This window comes from Apostichopus japonicus, chromosome 2 (assembly GCF_037975245.1).
Source record: "Apostichopus japonicus isolate 1M-3 chromosome 2, ASM3797524v1, whole genome shotgun sequence".
NCBI lineage: Eukaryota > Metazoa > Echinodermata > Holothuroidea > Aspidochirotida > Stichopodidae > Apostichopus > Apostichopus japonicus.
Window position 1 is genome coordinate 19,171,505 of NC_092562.1, and position 25,537 is coordinate 19,197,041.

The 25,537-nt window shown below is 37.6% G+C and overlaps 1 protein-coding gene across 8 annotated transcripts in view; it reads right to left on the reverse strand.

The window, feature by feature from the left end:
• The window catches only part of LOC139981183 (KICSTOR complex protein SZT2-like), a 69,394-nt gene that overhangs the window by 34,724 nt on the left and 9,133 nt on the right, over positions 1–25,537 (reverse strand). For all 8 annotated transcript variants that reach the window (XM_071993408.1, XM_071993387.1, XM_071993441.1 and 5 more), the window contains exons 11-37: positions 25,362–25,516; positions 24,955–25,051; positions 24,169–24,306; positions 23,472–23,627; positions 22,744–22,809; positions 22,319–22,369; positions 20,754–20,906; positions 19,695–19,809; positions 18,296–18,483; positions 17,509–17,715; positions 17,266–17,344; positions 16,122–16,387; positions 15,301–15,457; positions 14,002–14,227; positions 12,201–13,366; positions 11,538–11,647; positions 10,244–10,514; positions 8,934–9,078; positions 7,816–8,055; positions 6,903–7,164; positions 5,790–5,871; positions 5,206–5,391; positions 3,502–4,981; positions 3,090–3,261; positions 2,021–2,114; positions 889–1,009; positions 471–623 (exon numbers count right to left, since the gene is read on the reverse strand). In XM_071993408.1, coding sequence (XP_071849509.1) covers positions 471–623; positions 889–1,009; positions 2,021–2,114; positions 3,090–3,261; positions 3,502–4,981; positions 5,206–5,391; positions 5,790–5,871; positions 6,903–7,164; positions 7,816–8,055; positions 8,934–9,078; positions 10,244–10,514; positions 11,538–11,647; positions 12,201–13,366; positions 14,002–14,227; positions 15,301–15,457; positions 16,122–16,387; positions 17,266–17,344; positions 17,509–17,715; positions 18,296–18,483; positions 19,695–19,809; positions 20,754–20,906; positions 22,319–22,369; positions 22,744–22,809; positions 23,472–23,627; positions 24,169–24,306; positions 24,955–25,051; positions 25,362–25,516 — 6,536 coding nt within the window. The remainder of the gene's footprint in view (positions 1–470; positions 624–888; positions 1,010–2,020; positions 2,115–3,089; positions 3,262–3,501; positions 4,982–5,205; positions 5,392–5,789; positions 5,872–6,902; positions 7,165–7,815; positions 8,056–8,933; positions 9,079–10,243; positions 10,515–11,537; positions 11,648–12,200; positions 13,367–14,001; positions 14,228–15,300; positions 15,458–16,121; positions 16,388–17,265; positions 17,345–17,508; positions 17,716–18,295; positions 18,484–19,694; positions 19,810–20,753; positions 20,907–22,318; positions 22,370–22,743; positions 22,810–23,471; positions 23,628–24,168; positions 24,307–24,954; positions 25,052–25,361; positions 25,517–25,537) is intronic.

Below are 25,537 nucleotides of genomic sequence, written 5' to 3' on the forward strand. Positions count from 1 at the left end.
GCATTTTACTTATTCATTCAAGTTTCCACAACAACTACATTTCGGTCACATATTTTCAGTACATATAAATTTACAGTGTGCATACAGTGACAGGCAGGGGAGAACCCACAAGAAGCTTAGCAAAGCTTTTAAGCGTGGATACAGCCTAGCACGGAAAGTGTATACTGTATAACTTAACTTAGTAGATTACATATAAGAACAATTATTGAAAACAAAAGAACACTTAAACAAAACAAGACAAAACAAAACAGAACAGAAACTGCAAAAGCCTTTTAAATATAAGAAAGAGAATGAAATGCTGTGTATTTCTTGCGACCCTGATTCTTAAGGAAACTGTCCAGTTTATCTTTTCAAGAAAATCAAGTTAACCCTGTACCAAATGATAACTAATCAATATAGTTTTTGTTGCTGTTCTGGATGACTTTGTATTCTATGAGAAGATATCACTAAGATTGTTGTTGTTCGCTTACCACCAGATACTTTACCACCTCCTTTTCTGGAACTTGGAAGTCGAGGATGTACCACAAGATGACCTCTCCACTGTTCATCGCAGGCAAAGTGACCGGGGTCAAAGTCAAGCCTGGCTGCTAAATAATCCCTTTCTTCATGGACATTCGCATCAGCTACAATACAATAAAAAAAGGCAGGGTGGGGTCAAAGTTGAAAAACAAAATTAGATAAGGACAGAAAGTACAATGTGACACTTTCAAACTAAACAACCATATTTTACACTGGTATGATTTATTGTGCATTAATTTACAAATGAAAACAAAACTAGTTGCCTCAAAATTCAAGTTTCTGAAACCACCTTTTACTTAAGGAGGTGGTGGGGAGTAGGAGGAGCATGGGGAATGGCCATGAAGAAGGTATCATCTTTCATTGACTTACCCTCTGAAGGAATCCTTCCATGACTTCTTCTAATGTAATCATCTTTGTTCCAGTTTTCTTCGTCAGGTAAAAGGAGAGGGTTGCATACCTTGCTGTCAAACAAATCTATCAGTAGCAGACGCTAAGAAAGCACACAGAGACAGAAAATAATATGAAAAGTATGAATAACAGGATAAAGTACGTCTACAGGAAATCAAACTTCTACAGTGAACAGTATGCCTACAGGAAATAGAATGTCTACAAGAAACAGTATGTCTACAGGAAATAGTACATCTACAGGAATTAGTATATCTACAGGAAATAGTATGCAGACAGGTAACGATATGCAAACAGGAAAAAGTATTTCTACAAGAAACAGTATGCATACAGCAAAAAGTATGTCTACAGAAAATAATATGTCTACAGGAAATAGTATGTCTACAGGAAATAGTATATCTACACTACACAGTATGCATACAGATATAGTATGCATACAGGAAATAGAATATCCACACAACACAGTATGTATACAGAAATTATGCATACAGAAAATGGTACTTCTACATGAAATAGTATGTCTACAGGAAACTTACGTATATTCTATGCAGGCCATCTATGAAGGCCATGATCTCCATTCATTTACTTGCAGTGTTATTCTGAGTTCGGTTTTTCCATAATTTTGTTAGAGAGTTTGATGAAAGTTAGCAAGGCAAAGAAAACGTGTTTGACTACTACAGACTTTCCACTATGGAACAGCTGCAACCCTTGTAACATCAAATGTTAGACATACAAAGGTCCACAGGGGGCAGGATAGATGGAGTGGGGTATCCTTAAGGCTTGGAGCCAGACATGTCTCCCATTCTAACAAATTGGAACTGAAACATTCATACAGTATTTGTATTGACTTTTGCAGTAAAAGATTAAAAAACAAAAATCACTTTTAAATTAAAGATGGACAGGGACATGATCGGAGTAGGACACTGCTGCAGATTATCAGTGATCAGTTTGAATAATATCCAGTAAGATAGTATCATGAAAACAAAGTTATCTGTAGATGGCAAACTTGTGAGTCTAATCTTAGCTGTCATCACAGGATCACAGGTAGTGAGAGAATCCTGTGCATATATCTTCAAAAGACGTAGAAGAGACATACCTGACTAACAAGTCTAGTCGTCTTCTTGATAGCCTCCCCGACTTCATTAAAGATTTCTTTTTGTGCTTCCAACCTAACTTGATCTCCACGATCGCTGAAACGAAAAAGGAAAAAAAAGATCTTCTGTTTAAACTACCATTCTAGTAGCGTACCTTGATTAAATCTATACACACCCATTACTGTGCCATCACATAGACTGATTGCAAGTTACCCAACCTTGGGGATAAAGTTACCCGGTTTATCAATGCCATTCGTGGACTAAATTAAAGTTGGCATGTACATGGCATGTTTTCTAATCCGTGGCTGTCTTATCGAGTCTGAACTAACTGACTTCCATCATTCACACTGTTAATGGACTTTTTATGTCCATTTGGACAAATTTCATGCCCTTCCTGAATACCATCTGAAAATAAGCCTCACTGCTTAAAGTGATTGGTTCTTTTGGAACATTTGATTTGTGGCCCTATTCCTTCAAGTCACCAATAGATTTAACACCTTGACTATTCTATTTATAGATATGACATCGTAGACTCATTGAGTGTGAAAGTACATGTTCATCTTGTAGTTATCATTCAAGTCACCGATAGACTTAAACCTTGACTATTCTATTTAAAGAAATGACATCATTTACTCACCGAGTGTGAAAGTACATGTTCATCTTGTAGTTATCATTCAAGTCACCGATAGACCTTAAACCTTGACTATTCTATTTAAAGAAATGACATCATTTACTCACCGAGTGTGAAAGTACATGTTCATCTTGTAGTTATCATTCAAGTCACCGATAGACCTTAAACCTTGACTATTCTATTTAAAGAAATGACATCATTTACTCACCGAGTGTGAAAGTACATGTTCATCTTGTAGTTATCATTCAAGTCACCGATAGACCTTAAACCTTGACTATTCTATTTAAAGAAATGACATCATTTACTCACCGAGTGTGAAAGTACATGTTCATCTTGTAGTTTTCATTCAAGTCACCAATAGACTTAAAACGTTGACTATTCTATTTATAGATATGACATCGTAGACTATTCTATTTATAGATATGACATCGTTGACTCACCGAGTGTGAAAGTACATGTTCATCTTGTAGTTTTCATTCTCCAGTTCCTCTCTGTCCTCCTGTACCTTCAAGATCAACCAAAAGTCCGGCATCTTGTGCTTTGCATTAAAGTCATCCTCTGAGAACACGTGAGAGTCTGCAAACTCGTCTTCGCTCGGACCAGCCTCGTAACCTTGCAAAGACATGAAATGTTCTCCATTAACAATACTGACAGATAAGCCTACCTCAAACATAAATAATAAATTGTGTTTGATTTTATACTTTCTTTTAGCTCCCTTTTTAAAATTTCATTGACTCTAAAAAATGAGAATGGTTTTCCTAGCATCAAGCCTTGCAAAATCACATTTGACAAACTGAAAAATATTGGAAGATTTGGCAAAACTAGCAATTTTGCCTTGAAACGATCACCTACCTTCTTCATCATATTCTGTTAGACTTCCACTCAAACTGTTACAGCTGACCTGTGTGCTCAGTGGTCCACTAGTTGTGGTACCACCAGTGGAACTGGTCTGGCGGCTCCTCGGTGTGTCTCTGGTCCTCCCTGTCTTGACTGTGGAATCCACACTGACCCTTGATAGACGTTCCCGAGGAGAGAAGACCTTGTTGGAGTCCCCACTGCTTGTTCTTTGTTTTGCTGGAGTCGACGTCACACTTGTACTCCCCGTCTCGGTTCCTCCTCCTGAGTCCTGTCTCTCAAGGACTTCTTCCTTATCGGGGCTAAACTTACCGTGTAGGCCAACTGTACCCATTTTTCTGCCTCGTGTTCTATCCTCCTCATTAACAGCACCTACTCCCTTCGCTTCATCTAAGTCGCCAAAACCCTCTGCTTCTTTGCCCGGACTCTTCGCACCTTCGACGCCACCTCCAGGTGCTGCAGAATAGACTGTCTCCACGGTCTTCTCCTGAGAGGCACTGTCGACGATGAAACCGAATGACGAATCCGACCGTAGATGAGAGGAGAGAGAACTTTCGCTTTCGTTCGTCGCAGACTTCGTGCTCCATTTGCCGGTGACCTGCGGACGCCCTTGTGCTTGCTCCTCCTCGAAGCCCTCTTTGCGCTGTTGGAGGACGGTGATGCCGCTGCTCCTAGTCAGTGTCCTCTGACTGTCCTCATCATCACCGAGGGAACCTACCGACAACGGCTCCTCCTCCACCACCTGGCCTCGGGGGCTATCGTCGTACTCCTTGCCTTCCGAGTCTGGGATGGGAATATCTGAGAGGACCTGGATGTCGCTATCGCTATCAGAATTCTTTGGATTAACGAAAGAATCCACCGTAGACTCCCACCCTGAGGAGGCCACGGAGGACCTCCGACTGCCCTCTTGGATCGTTGATCCACTTTCCCCTTGCATCTTCGTCGTTTGAGTACTTTTACCTAAATCTCCCTCTTGTAGAGACCCTCCTCCCTCATCCAGCTGGCTCTCACTTACTTCCACTTTTACAGAACTTTCTCTTGCTGGTTCATCTTCGTTCTTTTTCGAGGAGACTGCAGTGTCGTCAATCTGGCTCGTATCTTCCTTTTTAACGTTTTGTTCTTCCTCTTCTCCTCGATCTATACCGTCTTCGTTCTTCCTCTCTCCATCCTCTTTAGTCAACGTTTCCTCAGAGTTTGGGACTCTCTCCAGTTTACCATCTTTGGTCTCCTGCTCCGTCCCAGAATGCCTCTGTGGAGATGGCGGTGTGAAGGTGATCTTTGTAGCCACATCGCCGGCCGTTTCGGAAACGTCGATGGACGCCTTACTTCTAGATCCGGAAGGCAACTTGCCGTCGAACTGGTCGCTGGGCCAGGACCCGTCGAGGTCCTTTGAGCTGGCCATCTGATCCAGGGACAGGTAGTAATGTTCGTGAATTTTATTCAGTTTATAACCCGTCACTTTAATTTCCTCAAATGCCTGCAAACAAGGACAAACAGAGTACAATTACTGATGCTACAAGTTTACTTCCACAAAGCAGAGAGAATGGCACTTAAAGGGGTGGGTAGGGGGGTGGGCACAAATCCAACCATCAACTTTATATGATAGAGACCAATATGATGGATACTTTGCATTTAATGCATCATCATAAGGTCAAAGGGCAATCCTTAGGTTCATATGTGATCTGAATATTAAAGTTTTACCTTCACAAATTCAGAGAGGCTTTGCTCTGGACCAAACACAAACTTGAGATCAACTTGCTCATAGAGACAGGTTTTGTTGTTCAGAGAATTACAGACATGACTGGCTACCATGTCCAGGGTATCGACAGTGACTGGAAAGATGTGGCGTCTAGCCGAGGCAATCTCATCTTTTAACAACCACTTGATCTGTGAAGAAGAAGAGATATGAATATCAATGTTCAGATAGCTTATAAACTTGAAAAAAGAAACATTTGTGAAACACATTTGAAATATCACACCATGATAGAATTACGTAAGAAATATCACTCACAGTTTAACCCTGGTATTACTCGCCAGAATTAATTATGAATTCATTGACCAGAATTGTCTGCTTTAAAGGGAAACTTGAATGAATTTTAAAAAACAATATGAAGATGGAGATTGTCATGTTTAACAACTCTGTAGCAATCTAGACATTACCAAGGTGCAAGATATCTGTTTCTGAATAATTAAACACAATTTCCAATCAATTGGCTAGACCACATCTTCTCTCTTAATATGGAACATTCTTTAAAGACAAAAAAAAGAGATATCTGTAATGTTACCTCATCCTGAGTGGCCTGTATTGCTGCTTTCTGATGATCAGGTAATGTTTTTAATGAATCATCCACAAAATCAGTATTAAGGCTGAAAATATAAGAAAATGAATATTTACTCCATCGAGAAAATGTCATTCTTTTTCTGCAAGCTAATCTCTGATGTTCATGTTTATTTATAATCATAATAATAATTAACATCAGTTATTTTTATGACGCTTTAAGAGACCGGAAATGTTGGAGAAACCCGGATTACAACTTACATGTCGGGTGGCTTGCAATTCAACATTTTAACTCAAATTTTGAATCTTTTCAGTTTAGAAAGTCATTTCAGATGGGAAAACAGTAGAATGCTCTTGGATGAAAAACCCACCTTACTATGACTTTGCCGGGTATCAAACCCCGAACCTCCCGATTGTAACCCTCATTGCTTCAAATGCCACTGCCTCTATCCACTTGGCCTCAGCACCGGTACCACACAAGAGAGAGTTTCATAAATGTCCTCAGCATGCACCTCAAGTTTACCCTAACTCATATTCTTGCAAACTCCCCACAAAATTTTTCATCCGCCAAATTACCCCCGATTCTGCAGAATAATTTAACCTAGAGCAAAAAACTTACCGAAAAGCCTTACCTCAAACGTGCAAACTATTATAATGCTAATTAGTTTAAAAACAAATTATGAACTTTTCAAGAGCTTCAAAATAGCTTACAATTGACTGAACGCAAAACACTGTCATTAATGGTGTAACGTTTTGCTGTTACTATGGAAACATAGTAGTGGTGACTTTTTCAAGTTTTAGAAGCCTTGATTAACTTACTCATCATATTCAGAGACTGATAAGAGTTTTAGTCCACTTCTCCCGTTGTTTGACTGAATGCATAACACTGTGTAACGTTTCCCTGTTACTACGGAAACGTAGCAGTCGTGCCTTTTTCAATTTTTAGAAGCCCTCGATTAACTTACTCATCATATTCCGATACTGATAAGAGTTTTAGTCCACTTCTCCCGTTGTTTGACTGAATGCAAAACATTGTCATTCAGGGGGTAACGTTTCCCCTTACTATGGAAACATAGCAGTGGTGACTTTTTCAATTTTTAGAAGCCCTTGACTAACTTACTCATCATATTCAGAGACTGATAAGAGCTTTAGTCCACTTCTCCCGTTGTTTCTGATGAGTTCGGCCGGTGGTGAATCTGGCGGTGACGGTTCCGAGAACGAGATACCCCTCCTCCTGTCACTGTGTTCAGAATCCTCTTCGTCATACGGGGTGCAGACGTCAAAGTCCGGAGGGAGTGTCAAGCAGATCAGGTCAAGGGTCAAATGGAGGTCACCGAGTGTGATTCTCTCTTCAGGACTCTCTAGACAGTCCAATAATACACCTATTTTTAAAATTTGCAGAAAGAGAAGGTCTCTGTATGTATTTATCTTGGAGTATATATTATACTCTGGAGAGGGGGGTGGATAACAGGTGGAGAGATGTGGGGGGACAGGTGGCATTCCCACTATAAGTACTCAATTTCCAGGGACAGCTGGCGGTAAAAGTTGCACGGGCACTTCCAATGGATCAAATTTAGTGTTGATTTTTCATAGTCCAATATAAAATCAAATTTTTTAGTTCTGGCTAAAATGGTACTAGACGTTACATGTCTCGATTGCATCTATTAAAACCTGTTCTCTAAGATATATGCAAAGTACAGCATATGAAACCAATCAACCAATAATCCTTGATAATACACTGTGTGTATAAAAGAGCTTTATATTGGAGCAATGACTATTTTGCTACAATGATTTGCACATACTTGGCATGAGCTTGACAAATGACATGTGTGCTAGACTAGGTTGTCCAGCCACTTGAAATGATTTTACATCTCATAGTTCATAATACAAAAGTAAATATCATCTATATTTGGTCATCTATTGCCTAAAATCATACTTTAAGGAGTAACATAAGATAAGATGACATCACATCACAAGACATCACATCATGACATCACATAATGCAACGTATTAAACATGACAGATAAGCTCACCTAAACAGGTTGGTATAGTCTGCACAGGCATATTGCCGACATTGCTCTTCAGCTTTATGGAGCATACCAATGTCACAAACAGGGGTGATATTTCTTCCTCGGTGCTACCACACAGGGACATGACAGAGGTACATCCGTCTATGCTCTGAGACACCTCAGAACTTCTCTTCAGATTAATCAGGTAATTATCCACGATGGAGTTGATCTTTGCATCCTCTTCCTTACCGCTTGTATTACTTTCTGAAATTTTTATGAAAAAAACAAAAATCATAACTCAGCAGTCAACTCAAAGGTGATACTATACATTAAAACCTGTGGGGTGTCAGTGATTCAAGGAGTGCTGTAATAAACATCGATAGTGAATGCCCTCATCTTGGCTTTTGCACTACCCTAATATAGACACATCTATAAATATATATAAATATAGACATATACAGTACATAAATTAATATATATTAATAAAGCAAATATATATATATAAAGACATATATATAAAATATATATATATATGAATATAGACATTTATATATATAAATGTATATAAATATAGACATATATATAGAGATAGAGATACAGATATAGATGTACAATAGGAACCTCTTCCCAAAGTCTTTTTGGTATTTGCCAACCCCACCCCAAGGCGGAAGAGTGTTAGCTCAGTGGTTAACGCTGGTGCCTTCCAATCATAAGGTCTCCACTTCGAGTCCCTCCAAGATTAATGTATGTCATCCAGTTACAGAGTTGTTGACAATTGACAATTCATAATCATGGACGTTAAATATGAATGTAAGAGACTGACTTCGGTCAGCTTGCGGCTTTGATAAGCCAATGAGGCTTCTTTGCGAGTTCCTGCTTGCAGGAGGATCTAAAATACAAGGCCTACAACAGGAAAAGAATCATATGAAAACAGAGGCCTGTGGTATCTACTTTACCAACTTATCCTGTTGATGAGATCTCAGCAAACCTTAATGATTACTGCATTTACATTCCATCTTTGCTCTACTGATGAAAACAGGGTTCATATAAATTCTTTGACCTGCACAAAATCATCGCTAAAACCAGAGCAAAGTTTTGGCGCATTTTAACCCTCTAGATATGGTTGTTGTTTTACAACATACCGCTAGTATTCTCCACGTGAGGTGGCTCTGTTAACTTTGTCAGTGACTCTGCTTGTAGCAGATCTCTCTCTCCAATGAACTCTGTTCCTGATGTTTCCACTTCATCCTGTGTGGTCGGCTGACTTTGGCTGGAGTACTGTCGATCCTGAAAATATCACGTACGAGGCAGAAAATGAAAAGACAAACCCACAAAAACATAATAAAGATATCACAATAATAATATCACTATCATAATATCACTATAATAGTATCACAATAATAGTATCATAATAATAATATCACAATATTAGTATCACAATAATAGTATCACAATAATAATATCACAATATTAGTATCACAATAATAATATGACAATAATAGTATCACAAAAGTAATATCACAATAATAGTATCACAATAATAGTATCACAATAATATCACAATCATAATATCACTATAATAGTATCACAATAATAATTTCACAATAATAGTATCACAATAATAGTATCACAATAATAATATCACAATAATATCACAATAATAACATCACTATAATAGTATCACAATAATAGTATCACAATAATAGTATCACAATGATAGTATCATAATAATATCACAATAATAATATCACAATAATAGTATCACAATAATAGTATCACAATGATAGTATCACAATGATAATATCACTATAATAGTATCATAATATCACTATAATAGTATCATAATAATAATTTCACAATAATAGTATCACAATAATAGTATCACAATAATAATATCACAATAATATCACAATAATAAAATCACAATAATAATATCACAAATATTGCTGACTAAAGTGATATCCAAACCTAAAATGTTTCAACTATTATTAAATGAAAACAACTATAGATGAAAGTTTGACACCAAAAATTGGTCTAAACCTAGAAATAGTCTTATCTCATATCCCTGGCATAATTTAAACTTATTACAACACATTTATTCCACTCTTCAAATATGGGAGACAAGAGAGTGGCACGTTAGAGATGTCACCTCCATGATGGCAATATGACTTGTGATAATATGACATGTAAAACATGATATTTTGCAAATAAATTCTTAAACTTGAGATATATGGTTCACTCAGGTTGTGACCTCCACGTATTTGAACAGAATGTCTAGCGTGACTTTAGGAGGAAGTCGAAATTGTGTCCTCTGAGTATCCCACAGGGTCCCTCACTAATTTAAAACTTTCCAATCTCCCCAGCCTTTCCATTCCTAACACTGATTCACAGAGATCTTTTCATGACACCAGTGACCTTTTTTTCAATTTTTTTTGTTAAAATAGATTCTTACCAAGAAGCAGTCATCATAATCGTGAAGGGTGTGGAACCAATAGTTTTCATTGTCCGGGATCTGTTGGAAATGTCGTCCCATTATCTCCGTGAATTTATTTTTGATCAAGCTGTGGAGGCCGGCTTGAACCTCGCATGTCTGTCTGGACAAGAAAGCTGACACTGGTATGCTGTAAGAAATTTCTCTCTTTTGAGCGGAGGCGGTCGTACCCTTTTCTTCAGAGATGGTCGTCTCATTACCTTCCGAGATCTTTGCGTCCTTATCTTCCAAGCTTTAAAATGAGAAAGATGAGATGGATGGGATTTGTGAATTTTAAGTTCTGCCTGACCAAAAGGGTGAGGAGGTTAAAACATGTCTCATCTGAAGCCTGGTCTGTTAGGTATACTGTACATACACAAACTACACTCCCTTCTCACAAAAGAATACATAGAAAGAAAAACACAACACACAAACAAAAGTTCAGGTTGAGCCTTAACGACTGATGCCTTAAATTCAGAGAGCAATTTCACAGGAGTCTGTACATCTTAACCATATTTTTCATATAAACAATACTGGCTCAGAATGTAGCACCTCAGCTATTAAAATAAATAAACCTTCAAATTATGCAAAATGTAACATGAAAGTTACGTCAGTGTGTACCAGTTGATCTACAAATGAGTTGTTCAAAACATAAAATATAGATTAACAGAAACTAGGGCAGGTGTGTTTAAGCTTTCTCTCTCAATTCTGTTAGTCCTACTGGCAAGATATTTTTTCTTTCAAAATTAATCTTATGACAAGACATTTCAAGCCAATTTATAGCACAAAATGTCCTATATATCAACACTTAACTAACAGTTCTATGTACTTTCTGGAATGTATTCACAGTTATGAATATTCAGCAGATAATTAACATATTCAGCCAGTTGGGACAATTTCCTAATGCTAATACCTCTCTAAACTGTACTCCATTATCATGCTCTCAAAGCACTGGTATTGACAGTACAAACAGTTCCTAACCAGATCTGATAGAAACATGATATTCATACTGCTCGTACTGACAATACAAGTGCTCGAAGCGGGACATGACACTACAGTATAGACAAAATTTTCTCAACTGGGTGACATAGCAACCCAAATATCCACATTATAGCTCACAAGTGTCCATATGAAATGTTCTCTTGTGGAAGAAACTGTAATAATATTTTTTTTCATGGGAACTCATTGCCCTTCAGATTTACCCTTAAATTTATACCTATCTGCAGTAATAAGGTGATATATATGGTTATGAATATTCATGAGATATAGCACTAACCTTTCTTGTGTTTGATCATCTTCTTCAATGGTGTCTTCCTGCATCTCTGCTTCAGCTGCAAATCTCAATTGCCTGCGGTGACTATCGTTCTTTTCGTTTTCTTCTTCCATCTAATAAAAAAACATAGGCGGGAATCAGTAACAATTAGCAAAAATTAGTCAGAACCATATCAAAGAGAGATAAACTTCCAATGGTCTAGTACTCTTACATCCTACCCTGATAACGATCAGATTACTCACACTAAAATCTTATATATTTCATTTTACAATCTACAAAGAGAAAAATAATATAGATCATTACTTGATAGTTGAGTTGTAGTGAGGTCAAAACTGGTATTCTAGCATAGTTCCATGCGATGGGTATCAGCCTAATATAGATCTGTACTAGACTATTGGGACTCTTAACTAGTCTAGACACTAGTCTAGACACTAGTCTATACACTAGTGCAATATTACATACTTGTAGTACTCATTCTTAGAGCCATGTACTCATACTCTCACCAAGGGGAATTGTACTTGTAGTGTAATATAAGGATCCTGTTAGAAACGTTTTTCTTTTAAAATGGTGTTTAGATATGAGACTGGTTAACCGTTACGACAAGTCTGCTCGACAGAGATGACAAAGTTTTTTATGAACAGCAGATAGTATTAAACATTCACTCACCACCTCTCCTGCTTCCCGGACATGTCCGCACACAGCCTGCACATAGTTTGTTATGTCGATCTCATGCAGAGACTCTGCACAAATGTTATCTATTGCCGACATGACATCTTCTCTGTCCACATTCTGTCCCTGCTGCAAGCTCTTGAATAGAGCAATCACAAACGCTTTATGGACTTTGTTAGACAGAAGGGAGAAGTACCACTCCAGCTCTCTGCTCATGTGAGGCTTATCGGGATCGACCAGCATCGGGGTCTTCTTGGATGATTCGGAGAACTCGTCAGAATCGCTGAGAAATCTGGAATGGGAGAGGCGATTCATGGAGCGAGGGGTGCCGGGAACGTTACTCCTCTCCATCGAGGCAAACGTAATGTCCTTCAAGATGTCTTTCGATGACTTCTCGGTGTCTTTCTTCAGTAAGATGTTGGTGAGACTGGACAAGCTACATTCGTAAACGAAAACCGGCAGGTCGTAGCTTATCTTGGGTTCTTCCCGCGATATTCGTTTCGACTTCCTATGTCTCTTGCGTCTTCCTTTTGTGACCTTGCTTTCTCTGCTGCTCTGCCTGGAAGCTTCAGATTTTGATTGACCCTCCTCTCTTTCTCCTCGCTTCTCGTCGACGGACTCCGTCTCCTTCCGGGCTGCTCTCTCTGGGTTCACTGGCACGCTGAAGGCGCTGGAGTCGCTCTCCATGTCCACCAGCGGGACGTGAGCCTTCCCTTGCAACCTCAGCAAGTCGTTGTACGATGCCGGTGTCACGACCAGCATGACATTTTCGGACACGGAACCCCGAACGAAGCAAGTCCAACGGGGGATCTTGGAGAGTACCTCGTCTTCGTCGATGGTGTCAGCTCGATCCCTACGTCCGCTGTTTTTGCTCTCTCCTAGTTCCGAGGCGGACCTAGCCCGAGATCTCTGCTGCAACTTAATTCTCTCCATGTCACTCAAAAGTCCATCAATCTCTTCCTTGGTTATCTTAAACGGTGGTTTATTTCTCTCGGAATAATCTTTCTCCAAGATAAACTGAGAAAATTTCAAACTCTGTTCATCGATCAGAGTGAGTTTAAAGTCGGAAGCGGACTTGGAAGACAACGAACTGAGGAGCAAGGAGAACAATGTCTCGTTCGGCTTTGGGTACTGGAAGCCCTCCCTGGGTCGAGATACCGGACCTGGAAGAGAACAAATAAACAATGGGAGAAAGACTAATAGATTATGTTTGCAAAATGTGTAATAAAACTTTTAAACTTGCTCTGCTCTTGATGATCTAGGGCTAAAGAAACTGTGTTCAACATTCTCTTAACACTGTTTTGGGCATCATTCCACCTCAGAATTGAGATCACAAACTTCTATCCTCAGAAGTACATGTTGATGGAGAGCCAATTAAAGGAACAAATGATAATAAAGATCCTGTCTAATCAGTCAAAGGAGAAGATAATGAAGACAATGATGACGATGATGATGATGCTAACTGTATAGGTGCCATGAAATAGGGGTCCAATAACTTAAGTTCCACTACTTGCCAAAAGATGAAATCAAATGTGCTGTCTTAACAGCTAATTTTTGATAGGGGCATAAGCCTATGTATAGGGCCACTAGCAAGTTAACTTTATCAGAATTAACAAATTAACATAACAACAGATTCACTACAAAATGTACAAAGTAAAGTAATAAATAAATAGACCAAAAAAAAAGATGGCTCCTACATGCCCAAGTATGTCATCTACTGACATACAGAGAGAAAGAAGTAGGAAGGGGTTTAGGAAGGGTGTGGGAAGGGTGTGGGAGAGAATTGAAAGCAACTAACCATCAAGAAAGGTTGAGCAAATCAGCTCCAACTGTCGACACTTTGGTATGAGATGGAGGATGTCCAGAGAGAATGGTAAGTTAGTGATGCTCTCAGAGATAGATATCTTGGATGAAGGTACCACGTGAGGAGAGATGCTAGAGCCCTCTTCCTTGATCTTACACATGGCCTTCAGATGCTCGTAAGATAGTAACGTATGGACGATTTCATCGTCTGATGGGTACAGCTGTCCAGAGTGGAGAGGGAGGCAGAGTATGAGCATAAAACATGCATATGTTTGAAAAAGTAAGTTAACATATGTGGTACTAATTTGTTGAGTACATCTGGTTTTAATATGAGCAGGCCTGTGTTTGTTTTGTGTAGAGTAGATGCAAATCTGGTTCAAAGTGTGCAAAATGTGTATGTCTTCTGTTAACAATGTATATTTATGGTTTTAAAGTATCTGTTTGTCTGGTTTTAAGCTTGTGTAGGCCTAGTATGTCTCATAAAATAATTTACCCAATAGCATACTGTCCAACGGTATAGTAAAGAGGTGAGACTATAGTTTATATAATAATAGATAAACAACAGTCTATAGTACAGATTATTTCCTTCTTGGGTTGGGGGAGGGGAGGGGGAGGGGGCTGATGATAGTTTTCTGTAAATCATCACACATTCTCCAACTTAAGTTGCCTAAGTTACATTTATAACATCAGGTGCAAATGGGCGCAATACGTGATGCTGTTTAAAAAAATTGCAACAACTGTAATGGCAATTATGTCAAATCTATTTATAACTATTTAAACTAGTGTAACACTTGTCTAAATATTAATACATCCCTTTTAATGCATTGTATGATGTTACCATGACAACTGACAATTTATGCTGCTGTTTGTAAGTTGGGCTCAAAATGTTTCACAAGAGGAAACAACCTGTACTAAAAATATAAGATTAAAAAAATTCAAACCAAAAATACCATCCTCAGTAAACTATTCCACTTAGTTTTCAAAAGAGTTAACAACCAGAAATTTTTAATTGTAAGAATTAATCACACACCCAAGGACGATCCAAAGTGTTTCTCTTGAGGTTTGGGAATGAAAATTGTTTAGTCAAGCTGATAAACTGCATTATTATAGCATTCTAGTATTAAATAGGCAACAAATTGATCAACATTAATTCCAATAAAAAACTACTCTAAAATCTTACATATAATGCAACGGTTATTTTGACACTTGGTCACTTAGACTTTGGTCATTTAATTCCAGGAACTCTTTGACCGGTCTCAGATTAGACGATCGTTAACCACTTTTAACCACTCACCAAATCAGGAACATTCATGTACTGCTGACCATCAAAGAGGCCACGCCCCTCCGGTGAATCTACGATGGTCCCACACTGAGGTTCTACCCAACATTCTGTTATTAATTGTAGCTTCCCATCCGCTTCTATCATATCCATATCTTCCAATGGTTCAGCTCTGAAATATTGATTTTTAAGTAATATTTGAAAATAAAGAGAGTAAAATGAAACTCTATGAACTGCTTGCTGAAAGCAAGGACGGGGTACAGCTCTAGTGGCTACAACATGTGGAATTTCATTTCTCATATTTTTATCAGTCACACTGATATCTATGGACATGTCGTCACAATCAGCACTTCAAATTTTCAATAGCATAATAAATCCAGCCACATTACATGAAGATGGCATGATAATATAAAATTCAAAATTTGGGAGAAAAAATTAACTTTAGAATTCTGGAGCATTTTCCCCTCTGTCTTCATTTCTCCTCACACAGTTTATCAGTTTATCTTCTCACAAAAAAAAGACATAAATTCTGTACTATGCTTTTTCAATATATTCTCTATTGTGAATGACTCATTTTGAAGATGTCAAAAATCCATAATGCCTCAAATTAACCCCCCCTCCCTCCCCCCCTAGAAATGGTCATTCAGACTTCCATTAGATTTTATAGTTTTTCAAACCCGACAAACTCGGTCATCTATCGACTGAAGTTTACCTGGCAAGGTAAGAATTTGGTGGTCTGAGGCTTCCTCAAGACCGACGCAATTAATTGACAATATTTAACATATTGTTAGTCATACAAATGCAACCAAATACTTTTATAATATGTATATACTTACTCTGGATTCTGTAGTTTGGCAAGAGTTTTTACATGAGGCGGGAAAATCACATATTGCACTAAACATTTTAAACCTTCCTCCACCTTCGTTCTGCCCTCATCTTGCTCTTCGTCTGATTTATCGAGAACTCCCTTCAAGATATCTGCTTCGGATTTATCATCATCACCATCTTCAACGTCAGAGTCAGCATCGCCGTCCGATGACTCTTTCGTCCTTTCCAGTTGTTCTGCTTCACTTTCAGCATCTGACGACAGCTGGCAGGGACCCTGCAATGGATCATCAAAAATGATTTTTTTTTTTTTAATTTTTTTAATTTAATTTTTTTCCCCTTCCTCTAATTAATTATACATATGCTTTTTCAATGAAGCCTGGCTAGAAGGGTTAATATGGACAGCAGTTAGTTGGGTACTAGAGTTGAATTCTACATTCACAAGTTTTAAGACCTATTTTATCAACAACAACAACTAAAACCTTTCCACAAATTTGATGATATCTTACTTAGCTTTCTGTTCATTTCTATACTTGCACAATGTATTTAAAACAGCTGATATTTCTTGAGACTTTTGGGGGTTGTACTGAATGAAAATTCAGTAGTGATTCCTTAAAGAAGAAAGTATGATTGATTAACTGGGGTTGAGCACCAAGGTTAAGGAAACAATTGTGAGCTTGACAGCTTGACGGTTGGTAAATTACAGGATTTATTCCCTGAGGTCAATTGAGGTCAATTTAGAGCTTGACATCTATGTTAGTAAATTATAGGATTTGTTCCCCTGAGGTCAATTTAAAGTTTGATAGTTTACTTGGTAAATTACAGGATTTGTTTGCATGAGGTCAATTGAGGTGAATTAAGAGCTTGACATCTCAGTTGGTAAATTACAGGATTTGTTCCCCTGAGGTCAATTTCGAGTATGATAGCTTACTTGGTAAATTACAGGATTTGTTCCCATGAGGTCATTTGAGGTCAATTAAGAGCTTGACATCTCAGATTGTAAATTACAGGACTTGTTCCCCTGAGGTCAATTGTACAATCCAGTCATAGCTAATTGTTTCTTCACTGATTAATATAAAATGTGTCTCAATTAATATAGTGGAACTAAACTGGCAGTGCACACACGTACACAGAATGATAGAAATTCAATCTTACCTGTAAATTAAGCTCTGTTATAAAACTAATAATCCCACTCTGTGAGTAAGCAATGTGAAAGCCTTGCTGAAGTTTAAACCTGATGGAAAGAAAACAAAAATAGCCTGAAAATTACTAATCAATTTTGAAGATATAAAACATTTGTTTGCTGGCAAGTGTCAAAGTTTTGCTGTTTTGCTACCAATTCCCACGAAATAAACACATTATGTTCCTCAATTTCCAAACTAGGTTTATAAAATGTACCTGGTAAGTACAGAAAGTACTGTCTGGGGGGAAATCTGGACCTGTTGATCCCCCTGGGCATCCCAGATCCATCTCCGATGATGAAGATAACAAGCCAGACGGTTAAGGCTCTTGTCCGGTCCTCGATTCATGTAAACAGGAACAGAGGGAGCTGTGACCTCACTCGACAATTTCAAGTCTGTGAACCCTGAAGGCATCTTCTCATACCTAATCCAAGAGAATAGACAAGATTAGCTTAGTTAACACACACAAAGAGCTAGCATACACACAAATATAGCTTAAGCATACACACACGCACACACAAACCCAATTGGGGGACACCTACATGTCCCCCAATTAAAAAAATTTGTGTCCCCCGTTCTAGGTGTGTTCATACACAAGTCCCCTGATTGATGTGTCTGTTCAAGCATACATGCATGCACACACACAAAAGGTAACATCATTTTCTTGCTGACATAGTTTTGTTACTTCCAAGTTAATCACTAAACACTTCCAAATATCTTTCCTACCTTTAACCAGATTTTGTAAAATAAATGCTGTATTTAAAATTGTGCCATTTTTTTTCATGTAAAATACAGAATTTCAGTAAACAGTAAATGTGACCTACACTGCCAGAATTTAGTAACTATCTAATCAACTACAAGAAATCCAAGATAAAATTATGTTTTTACAAGGACAAAAGAACGCAAGTACCACTACATCATTCTGGAAGGTCCAACTCAGACTCGAAAATAAAAAATAAAAAAAATGGTTTAATACGATGGTAACATTTTCTACTTTCACTTACTTAACAAGGATGACCTCCATGGGCCTCTTCACAAGTAAGACGCACGGCTTTCTGAAAGTCGGTTTGGGGTCTTCTCCTCTCTTGATCGAAATCTTACGCCCTTTGGTGATACGAGTTGGGTCTTTCCTGTGAATCAGCTTCTGCGACATGGACAGTCCAGCTAACTTTTCCTTCAGCTCATTGACAATCTGACAAAACAATAACAAAAAAATACATGAAAATCAACTAAAAAGAGACACAAACCCACCTATCCTTTGTCTTTTGTATGGCAGAGATCTTTGTGAAGAACCAACCCCCCCCCCCCAAAAAAAAAAGAATCTAAGAAAAAGCTTTCCTTATTTTGCATTTTGCATATCATAGTGTAAAGGTTATGTCTGGGAGCTGTCATTCTGTATATCTGTGATGTCATAATGCCACTAGGATTTGAGACCTTTTATTGTTTCTTTCTTTTTATTTTCCTATTTCCGGAAACATGTTAACAGCGTTGACACCAAAACCATCGCCATCATCAGGCCACATTTAAGAGCTTCAATATTTTACATTCAACATCTGCAAAAACCCCATCTCTATGACAGAAAATAAACATCTTGATAAATAAAGAAAAATAAAGCACATGGTCAATCATCGGAAGTATTTTAATATTTAATATTGATATCTTTAGTATACTTTAATATTTTCAAATTTGACCTCTAACTAATCACTGTAATTATATGTTTCCTTTACGAAATTCTTATCCTATTTATAAATTTATATTTATACTGGAATAAATAAAATTTAAAAAAAAATTACGATATCATATTTAGACTTGACCAAGTCTCATGCCTTGGGTGTGAAGGAACATTAAATTTGTGATATCTCCCAAATGGAATCAGATTTATTGCAGCTGTTTGGGGGAAGTTTACTCCTGACAGCTATCTCTATCACATAGATCAATAATGATGCCAAGGTGTCCCCTTGGTTATGCTTATTATAAGTTACATTGACAGTGTAGATTTGTAGTAGAATTCTATCTACAACAGTAACTTAATTCAAGTCCATACGAAACGTAATAACAACAAATTTAAACATTCATGGAAGATTTATTTCAAGCAAACCAATTTTCAGGCCCAGAACATCAACATTTGTTGATGATCTTAACAAATCAGGTTTCAGTATGTGGCAAAAGTCTAGGCACTAGATTTACTCATTCTACTCACTGGCCGATTGTTTACAACAATATAGATCGATGATATCCATATAAAAACATTCCAGCAGTCTTCTCAACAGACTCCTGTCACTCTTATATATCGATTCCTGTCTTTTCCAGGCCTAGAAATCACCATTTTTTCCCGTTTTAATGACTCTTCCAGGCTGTCTAATGGACCACAGAAACCATTCCCCATCTTTCTCTGAACCTCACCTTATAACGGACATATGCGGGAGTACCGCCAAGAAATGCCAACCTTAAGACTACCATCAGCCCTTTACAGATGACTCGGATGATGAAGAAAGACGTCGGTGGACTATTTTTGTCTCTGGCGAGATTAAGACAAGAAACAAAAATATCTCCTCGAAGTACTTCTACAAAATCGCTTCGTTTAAAGTTTATAGTTAATGTCACACATGTTACTTTCCTTTGGACAAAACACAATACACCTGGTTGCAGTCATTTTTTTAAATTTAGGTTTTTTTTTTTTATACACCCGGTTGCAGTCATAACAAATCGATCAAACTCTTTGAAGCCGGTCACACACTGCCCTACTGATCATGAGTCACTCGACTCGTTAAACCTAACACAGAAAATCATGGATTGTCATGAAGTAGACATGTGCTGTTAATTACAACAGGTCAAAAAGAAAATGTGGCCAGTTTTCTATTTTTCTCTTTGCTTTTTGGTTCAGTCCAACACAACTACAACATTAAGCAATTTCCCAACTGGTGGTTGGCAATGCACTGTAGTTCACAACAAAAAATGGCCTAGTTTAAACAAGGTCGGGCATCACATACACACACGCACCAAAACACACATGCCACATTTACTGCATAGGTTACCTGCCTGCCTATGGCAAGTAACCAAAATGTGTTAATCCAATCGAGAGGACATCATTTTGCTTGTGACCTAACTTATCGCTGATCATTAAAAGAAAGTCTTTCTGTTGTGCAGGAATCCAGTTGTGTGGCAACATGTCTTGAGAGGACTATAAAACAAATACTGGTTAGCAACGGTTGAGCAGATTCGAATCACAGTCGGTCGGGGCAGTGTGTGACCGGCATTACAATCTTTCTGCTTAATATCAAATTCATAGCTATCTCTACAAGATCTCTTTTTGTACTAAATATACTTTTGTCATAAAAATTAACCACAGACACCTTTCGAAACTTGGAATTCATTGACGAAAACGACTCACTTAAATGGTCTGTATGCTCCATTGAAGGTTACCAAAAAGAACACTTATAAAGGGTGATATTAAAAACTTACTCATAGGTGATATTAATATAACTGTGGTTCTCTAATAAAATGAATGTAGCCCAGTCGGTCAGTAGAGCATTCAGTTCCTTCTGGGCTAGTTTACACTGTACGCTGACGAATCTCCCACTGCTGTTTGGGTGATGGAGATGTTTGGGCAAAGGACTGATTATAAAGAGAGAAAAGAGGATAGCAAAAGGTTAAAAAGTCCACACCGTGGGTCCACCTTTGGTGTTAAAAATAGAGAATCAATATAAAGACGGAATTTAAGGGGAAAAAAAGGAGAAAATTCCACTTAGGTGTAGTGTTTTGAGTGATATTATTATTTAATTAAAATGAATGATACTCAATTTTGAAGAAAGGTTCTTAAACATTTTGGTTAAAAAAGTTTACACCGACCCAAAATAATGACTATGGGAGATATTAAAACTGGGGGAAAGGGGAGAAAAAAAATGGGGACAAAAATGGGGGAAATAAAAAAATTAACACAAAATATATGTATTATAAATAAATAAAAAAAACAAATATATATGTATAAAAATTATAATTAAAATAAATAAATAAATTTTAAACTGGGAGAAATAGGGAGAAAAATGGGAGGAAAAAAATGGGAGGAATAAAAAAATAAAAAACAGTCCATGTACAAATGAACTCCTGTTCATCCACACTTAAAATGCTATGGTTTAATTTCCTCTCTATTGAGTGATATTATTATTTAATTAAAATGAATGATACTCAATTTTGAAGAAAGGTTCTTAAACATTTTGGTTAAAAAAGTTTACACCGACCCAAAATAATGACTATGGGAGATATTAAAACTGGGGGAAAGGGGAGAAAAAAAATGGGGACAAAAATGGGGGAAATAAAAAAATTAACACAAAATATATGTATTATAAATAAATAAAAAAAACAAATATATATGTATAAAAATTATAATTAAAATAAATAAATAAATTTTAAACTGGGAGAAATAGGGAGAAAAATGGGAGGAAAAAAATGGGAGGAATAAAAAAATAAAAAACAGTCCATGTACAAATGAACTCCTGTTCATCCACACTTAAAATGCTATGGTTTAATTTCCTCTCTATCGACAGACATCATCCAACAGAAATACTAAGATATTCAACTAATTACTGAAATCGTCGGTGTCACAATCGCATTTCTATATCTCGTGCCCATTCATCATTTTACATTAAAAATGGAAAGAAAAAAAAACATGCACTTATATCAACAATATTGGCAACAATAAGAAACAAACAGCATTGAAGGCCACATCAGCCCAAGCATAAAGTTAAGGAGTTTGATTCAGAAGTTGCTTTGTGATGTTCTCTCTGTAGTAAACTAACTTTAACACAAGAATTCAGCATTCCTCAATTTCAAAGAAGTTTCTGTTCCGTTCAATAATTTTGTTCTCCTTGACTGATTCGCGGGCTATATAAATTTTTGGATTATTAAAAATATTATGATTTTATTCTGTAAATGACTTCAACAGAGAGCAATCACTGCAACTACAAGTCCCCAACTCCCAAAGGTGCAAGGAAATGGAGCAATATACCAATGAAATCAACAATACTTACAGGTCAGGCATCAGCAACATTGCAATCTGGTGGGTGTGAAGCCATCTTTGCCTAGTGTTGGTGGAGAAAACAGTCCATTTAATCAAAATGGTTGGGAGAATTTTATCACAAACAAAATCTTATAAAAGAGACACAAGTTGCTAAACTACTTAACCGTGACAATCTTCACATCATTGGTTCTGAATCCATCTTCTTCATCACTGGTGTGTCGAGTCAGATTGGGCCTTGTGGACAACAAATGTCACCAGCCTTCCTTTTTAATGTCACAAGCCTTACTTTTTAATGTCACGATCCTTCCATGGCCCTCTTAACTGACCCCTAAACCAGGATTTGTGGAGTCCTCGACCACTCCTCTTGTCAGGGCTGCAGTTAAATTGTTACACGTATATATTTCTTTCCCTTTCAAATGGTGAAATCACACTTACCACTTTCGTGGTTCCATGAGAGCAATTCTCTTCCAAAATTGAGCAAACTGAGCCAAAGACTCGTCCCTGTAGAAAGTATCAAAGAAAAAAATAGTTTTTCAAGAGCTGTCTTTATATTCTACTTATTATTTTCTGGGTCTCAGCGACTAAAAACCGATACATCAGAGAGTGACACTGTAATCAAACTAACGTAATCAACGACAACAGGATTTGTACCAGGGACCTTTGAATAGCAAGGCTTGTGCTCTACCGGACAGCACATTAAAAGTTTATGAGCATAACATAACGCTGGTGCATTTCAATCATAAGGTCCCCGGTTCGAGTCACTCCCAGATTAATGTATGTCGTCCAGTTACAGAGTAGTTGACAATTAACAATTCATAATCATGGACGATAAATATGAATGTAAGAGACTGACTTACACACAAAAAGCAAGGCAGTCAGTGTTTTGATCACTTGTTACCATGCATCTCGCTGTCCATTGTTCAGTCAAATTCTTACCGTTTTTATTATTCTGTGCTCCAATTAATTTGACATCCCAGTTTTATTCTGCAAAGATCCTGGCAGGATCAAATTGTTGAGGTTGTCAAACTTTTGATACAAAAAATTCAAACCAATTTTACGGAATGAATCTGGTGGAAAGTAGACTAACATAAATCAAAAAGAATATGACCATAGTTACTTTAAGAGGATCACCAGACACCTCTGATAGTTTGAAGATAGCTTACTTTTTCACGTGCTGCTGTGCTAGTACCGGAGTGTCAGAGTTAGGTGGCATGTAAAAGAGAGGCATCCCTTTGCTGGTTCCTTCTGGCACCACATAGTAGGCGGGATTGGCAGCAAATGAATGCATGTGTACTAACAGCCTGTCTGCATCCCGCAAACTAAAATAGGGAAAAATAAGAATTTATACGGCGGTACAGGGCCCGTCAAACATTTCGAAAACCCAATATCTGGGAAACTTGACCTTAATATCTAACGAAAATGAAAACGATTATATATAAGTACATGAATGATGGAAACTGACTGCGAAATTATAAAATATGGGAACAGAGCCAATATAATTTATGGCTAAAATGGGATTCGAACCAGTGACCGGTGCCGGATTAAGACCTCAGGAAAAGTTAAATGAGTTACATACCTGAAGTAAATTATACATGTTTACATGTAAATGCATGCCAAGACAAATTTCCAGTTTTGTACCTTTTACTTTCATCAAAGAAACTAATTGTTTAATTATTATATTTTTGTGTAGAGGGGGACAATTGCTCTGACAGGGGGGCAATTGCTCCTTTTGCCCCCCCCCTATAAATCCGGCACTGTGACTTGGTTTCTAGAAAATTTTTACTCTTTCTGATCAAGATTATAACAACAAAGAATGTAAAATAATGCTAGCAGATTCATACATTTAACTTCCTTCCTCACCTTCTTATTATCTGCCAGAAATTCTTGATGACTCTCGTCTTAAAGAGGCTTCTACTGTCCATCTTATTCAGCGGACAATTGATGTCATGAATGAAGTCATACGTACCCTCCATCACCACCTCAACGTGAGTAACTCTTCTGTTGAATTATATGCAATAAATATAAATATAAATGATATTAAGCACAATATATACATATATATGCATGTATATACATTATATATATATATATATCTCCTTCGAGATCCGGCTTTAGGAATCACAAATGACTTCGAGTTGGTTAGACTAATGTTTGATCTCTAGAGTAAGGCAAATATGTCATCAAAACAGAACTAGTATTGTTCGATACAGGTGACAAACACCTACAGTGGAATTACGACCTTCCTTACCGGTTTCGAACCTCTGGACATACAATCAGCGACCATAGCCTAGATGTAAATATGTAAAGATCTCACATACGAATACACAAAAAGCTGCATTTTTGGCGGATCCCTTTGTTGCTTTCTGACTTGTACCAAATGAAATTGGCTCCCTTGTCAAATGTTATGCACTGTGCTGTAGCTTCTGACTGGCAACATGCAGGATCAGGCTGCCAAGCTGCATAGGATTCTTGGCATAACTCAATATAGACAATTTCAAAACAGAATAAAAAATATCTCATCAGTCACTTCCACCAACAAAAAAGAAAAACGCCTAAAAACATATAAACTGAGTAACATTCAGGTGCGTTTAGTGTACATCAGATACAAAGTATCGTTTCATTCATTCCAGACAATCTTATAATTACCTGCTAGTGGTAGGTGGCCACTGTGATTTAGCGACATATTCAATCTGACCTGATTGAGCGCATGACAGGGCAAGACGGACCTCTATAACTCCCTTGCCTGATGGAAAATTGTAAAATTGTTTCAAAGCAGTTATATGTTTTATGGTGCAAATACATTTGGCAAATAGTTGTTTATTTGATACACAGGTCTTTCAACAGATGCTGAGTGCACAGAGGTATGCCAGTTAAATATTGGACATAAACACTGATGTCTTTCTCCAGTCTCGAGTACAACATTAATTACACTGGAGACGATATTACGTTTCTCGGTTGAGAAAGGCACTTCTAACTAACCAAACAGAGATATAAATTCTCCATTTTCCAGGAAGCCCTAGGCTACTGTTACTGTACATACAGTTGTGGCTTACTTTTGTGGATGGTGACCTGCTTGATGGTGAACCCTTCCCTGAGTCTGACGGCCATGACAGTAAACAGACCCGTCTGGAGGGCTTCCTCTCTGTGTTTGACTCTCTGTAACGGCAGGTTTGGGAATCTGGGCATCCGTAGACCGATGGACTTCCCACTTTTATTTATGTGTGAAGAA